Below are 5,262 nucleotides of genomic sequence, written 5' to 3'. Positions count from 1 at the left end.
TGAACCGAGTATCCTCTGCTATCACCCTGCAAAAACATTCCAGTCTCACCTTCCCAGTGTCAAAGAAGGAATTTCTGAAGATTTTCCCATTAAAATGCCATGTCTCTACCTACAGACTTTAGCAAGGTAATTAAAGGATGTATATGACTATTTATTTTAATATTCATGTATTTGTAGTTTTGGATTAAAATGTGTATAAATAAACTAAAACTTACATAGAAAAATACATATTTTCCTAATTCTTTATGATATTTGTTCTTCTTTCATGACTCTCTCAAATTTCTTAGATTGTGTTTGCTCCAACGGTCAGATATATCCTGAGTAGCTTTTGGATAAATACTTTTTTTAACAGCAGTTTAGTTTCTGTCCAAAGAATTTAGAACTTCCTGAAGAGTTAACTTTGTGTGTTAGTAGCAGACGTGCTACTTTTCTCTCTTCACAGTTAAAAATAGTAAGAAAGAAACCAGAAAACTTGTGCTTACTTGGTATTTCTAAGTAGATCTCACACTAGTGTCTCACGTTGATGATGTGTAGATATTTGGGCTTATAATACTTAATGGAAATACCTAGTGAAAATACAGAAAGAATCCAAAGGGTGATCCCCACTACTTGTTGGTTGAAAATGCCATTGTATTTTCCACTAACGCTTGTACCAGCTTGTAACCAGCTTAAATACGTTAGGTGAGGAATAAATGAATGTTTGCATGTGTGTTTCAAGGATTACAAGCTCCTAATCCTTATTTAAAACTCTAATTGGATGTAGGCATCATCATGAAAACTTTGTTGGGTACCAGGATGACAACCTGTTCCAGGATGAGATGAGGTACCTGCGCTCAACCTCAGTACCTGCACCGTACATCTCAGTTACTCCTGATGCATGCCCTAATGTCTTTGAAGAGCCGGAGAGTAACATGAAATCTATGCCCCCAAGGTACTTTCTTGTAATTCTAGGTACTACAAAGAAATGTTAAATCATTAGCATAACACCAATTAAAAAAAAAAAAAGCCAAAAATAACAATACTGTAGTTAAGTAGGAAAAGTATCAGATCAGCTCAGGTCAGTCTCTGAAATGGCAGCAAAAAAGCCAAAAACATGATGAAGCCATAGTTATAGAAATGTCTTCAGTGACTCATACCATACCAGGCATTTCTTCAACTAGTAGCAATGCAAGTTTGCAGATTGGATTTGATACTTGTGACTGTTATGCAAAACAGTTGCTCTTCTCTAGAAAGGTCTTGGGTTTACAACCTAAATATGGAAAAAAACAGCTTGTTTGGAAATTGATAAGGACTCTTAGCATACCTCAGGGAAATTTATCCACAGTCCTTACTCCAGGCCTACTTATTTCCCCATAGAGACAAATACAACTTTTCAGGAATCTACGGAACTACAGAACTGTAAAAAATATCTAAAGAGCAACAATCCAAAGACCAAAACTGTTGCAAACTCCTTGAAAATGTAGCAGTTTTTTTCCCCTGTGTTTCTGTTTTTTAACACAACAGACTGTAATGCAGATGAATGGCCTTTTTGAAAGGAAGTAGCTGTTCTCATCTTTTGAGGATTTCATGCTGAAGGGAAGTTTGAACAGGAGGGAATTCTAGTACTTTATATTTTTCAAAGCAAATGTTGCTGCTTCTTTCTGTGGGAAGTTAAAATGTCACTGAAGAAATGACAATTTAATGCTATCTAGGAACAAGAGTGCTAGATGGTTTCTGGCAGGTTAAGCCGTTTCTTACCTCATTACGTTTATTATGATCTAATTCATGCAATTACAGAATTTTTTTGATTTGCCAGGGGAAAAAAAAGGCTCTCACTGTTACTTAATAGTAGCCCAGAATCAAGTTGGTGTTTTCAGATGTTAAACGGTGATTCCTCATAAGGAGGATGTAGTGAAGAGAAAACTTGCTTTTAATCTGTTTTTATTTCAATCTGTTATATTTTATACTGACTGCAAAAACAGTTTATTGGAATACTACGATCTGCAATGTAGTCTTTTCAGAAATAAAACTTTTCTAACAAAACTCCTTAAGAGTGCATCGTATTGGTATATTCCTTTATTAAAACTGTGGACACCATGGTCTCCTGAGGCCTATAGGGACAGCATAAACTGGGAGTTCTTCTTCCGACTCTAAGAAGTCCACTGAAGGTAAGGAGTAAAACATGTCAGAAGCGTAGCCGTAACAGTTGAAAATTGGCTTTAAGGCTAATGATGTTAGAAACTTGTACTTCACATAAAGTTCTGAATTTGAGTTGGCTTGCATATTAAAAACTCACTCCATAGATGTTTTCATGTGCATTCTCAGGGCAAATTTGGTCTGCAACTTCAATTCAGGCATGATCTGAATGTTTGTATCCTCTCTAAAAAATACATAAATTGTTGGAACTTACCATGTACATCATTACATTTGTTTATAAAGCACTTGCATGCTTTTTCACTATGTGTAATTCTAATCAGTGTTCCTTCTTTTCCAGCATTTAAACAGTTATTGGGTACATAAGACAAACTTTTGTGCAGTAATAGCATTGTCATTATGAAATGCATGTGTCTCTATTCAATATTGATGTATGATTCAAGTGTACTCTATATATTCGTTAATGGGTCTGTAACTTCACTGATTTCTTTGTAGTTTGGAAACCAGTCCAATAACAGATACGGATCTTGCGAAGCGTACAGTCTTTCAAAGATCATACTCGGTTGTTGCATCAGAATATGACAAACAGCACTCGATTTTGCCAGCGCGTGTAAAGGCAATCCCTAGGAGACGAGTCAACAGTGGGGATGCGGGTAAGAGCACAGACAGCAGAAACAGTGAAAAGATACTCAAGGATATGGTGTTGGATTTGCAGTTCTTCTTGGAAACTCTAGACAAATATAATTGTTTTTATAAATACATGGAATGGCTTTTATTTCTGTTTATTAATGAACATTAGCTGTTTGTTAATCCACACTAGATTAGCCTAAGAACAGCTCAGGAATTACTGTGGTTCCGAAATTTGTGGTGTATATTTTGTGCTTGATGTATTTTCTCTCTCATTTGAAACATCATTTTTCCACTTTTTTTTAATGTGTTTTTCCCATAGAAAAAAATGAACAAAAATAATAATTCTAAAGTTGCTCTACTGCTTTTCATTCTTTCTATGGCTATAAAATCAAAATGCCCAAAGAATCTAATGCACACATTTTTCTTATGCTTTTGAATAGAAGTGGGGTCCTCACTCCTGAGACATCCATCTCCTGAACTTTCTCGGTTAATCTCCGCCCACAGCTCTCTTTCCAAGGGAGAGAGAAATTTCCAGTGGCCAGTGTTGGCATTTGTAATCCAGCATCATGATCTGGAAGGACTTGAAATAGCAATGAAACAAGCCTTACGGAAATCTGCTTGCCGAGTCTTTGCCATGGAGGTATCAGTGTACTAATGGATCTTGTACGATTAAAATAAGACATTTGCAAATTCTGTCTCCATTTTTCTGGAATAATATTTTTCCTAAATTTATTTATATGTATCTTTTTTTTTTAATTGTGATGTCCAGTTTTATTTTAACCTATTTTAAAAGTTCTTTCATATTATTAACTCTAAATGCTATGAATACAAAAGTATTGCCTGTAAACCTTCCTCAGCAGCATATCTGTTGTGTAGAAAATCTCTGAAAATGAGGATTATTAAGGCTGCAAAAATCAGTTACACAAATACAGTTTTCTCAAATGCTCAGCATTTTCCTGGTCTTACTTACCATTCCTTTTTCAAATCTTAGACTGGGTGTTCTTTTTTTTTTTAATCGTTTCGGTGCTGGTAATACCTAGATATTTCACAACTTCCTTCTGAGATGGGTGAATGTTAGGTAGATAGTGAGTGATCAACCAAAAGATCCTTTAAAGATTAATTGCTCCAATAAAAGCTACAAGATGCATCCTCATTGAGGCCATTTTTTTTTATTTCAGCTAAGTTTAGTAAAGTTTCTTCAGAATTTATATACAGCATATGCAAGTATTTGTAATGTGTGAAAATGCAGATGGATTTTCTGAGATTAAGCAAAAACCATACCTCTGCTGTTAAGCACCGTCCATCAAAATTTCCAAACTTGAACTTGCAGAAGTATGGCAGCTTTTTGGAAGAATATAAGAGTGTTACAATTTTTCAAAACCTTTTTTTTCCTCGCTATGTTGAGATTTTTGGGGTTTTTTTTGAAGTGGCTGAAATATTTGGATTAATTCAGTCAATGGCAAAGACCAAACCAAATCTCAACCTACCTACAGAATTCTAAATTAAAACGGATCTGCTTTGTTAACCAGTTTGAATACTAAGGAGTGTTGCTACCTCATCCTGTATTAATCTCTAGAAATATGTAAGAACATTATTTTTCACTTCAAAGGTTTTTTAAAAAAAAAATTATTATGTTTGTGAATTTCTTTGCTGTGTCCCCCTGCAATACAGTTGTCATTTTAATAAATTGGCTAGAGAGCAGTGTGTCTTCCTTGAAGACCTCTGCATTATTACTTGCCTGTCCAAAAGCAGCAGTTCACCTCCTTAACTAAATGGTTTAAGAAGTGGTTTTATTTCAGGCTTGCTTAACCAATTTGATAATTCCTTGCGTTTATTTCATTTTAGGCTTTCAACTGGCTTCTTTGTAATGTCATTCAAACAACTTCTCTTCATGATATTTTATGGCATTTTGTGGCTTCCCTGACTCCCGCGCCTGTAGAGCCTGAAGAAGAGGAGGATGAAGAAAATAAATCTAATAAAGAAAATGCAGAGCAAGTAAGTGAGGTTCAGTAATCCATTTGTAACTATGGTATCTCTGTTGATTTTGTAGTCAATTCAGAAATATTTTTATTATGTGTAAACCAAAACAAAACAATTAAAAAAAACCCCACCCAAAACATCAAGCAGAGAAAATCTTCTCTCTGTGCAATAAAACCTTAATTATGGAATGAAAATTCTCAGTCTTAAATTGTGGCTGAATTTTTTTTGGTAGTCATGGATAAGTTAATTTTTCTTCTAAAATAACCAGATTTTTTATGCTGATGAATTACAGTATTTTGCTGCATTATTTTTGTGAGTATTCACAGAAAAGAAGAAAAAAAGCAGAAGCACATTGCTAATCCAGTAACTAAAAAAATTACTGTTTCTATTTCACTCTTCCTTTGCCTCCCAAAGAGAAGAGAGGGAAGAGAAAATATTTTTCAGAGGGGCTTTGTTGTTTCCTCTGCTGTCTCTTTTGGTGCTTTAAGAAAAGACTATAGTCAATTTTGAAAATCTGTA

At 34.7% G+C, this 5,262-nt stretch overlaps 2 protein-coding genes across 2 annotated transcripts in view; both read left to right on the top strand.

Annotated features, from left to right (window-relative positions):
• Positions 1-828, top strand: part of LOC104513871 (E3 ubiquitin-protein ligase MYCBP2-like) — a gene marked incomplete at its 5' end in the record, with an annotated part of 44,090 nt that extends 43,262 nt beyond the window's left edge. The window contains 2 exons of the mRNA XM_010157369.1: positions 1-126; positions 764-828. The exon at positions 1-126 is cut by the window's left edge and continues 127 nt beyond it. Coding sequence (XP_010155671.1) covers positions 1-122 — 122 coding nt within the window. The remainder of the gene's footprint in view (positions 127-763) is intronic.
• LOC104513870 (E3 ubiquitin-protein ligase MYCBP2-like) lies at positions 623-4,758 on the top strand (the record flags this gene model as incomplete). The annotated part of the gene is made up of 5 exons (XM_010157367.1): positions 623-681; positions 764-931; positions 2,629-2,786; positions 3,204-3,403; positions 4,609-4,758. Coding segments are annotated over exons 1-5 (735 nt in total), but the record flags the coding sequence as incomplete, so codon positions are not given.
• Positions 4,759-5,262: the final 504 nt, after the last annotated feature.

The sequence above is a fragment of the Eurypyga helias genome, unplaced genomic scaffold (genome assembly GCF_000690775.1).
Source record: "Eurypyga helias isolate BGI_N326 unplaced genomic scaffold, ASM69077v1 scaffold258, whole genome shotgun sequence".
NCBI classification, from domain to species: Eukaryota; Metazoa; Chordata; class Aves; order Eurypygiformes; family Eurypygidae; genus Eurypyga; species Eurypyga helias.
This window is presented reverse-complemented; position numbering and strand designations above follow the sequence as displayed.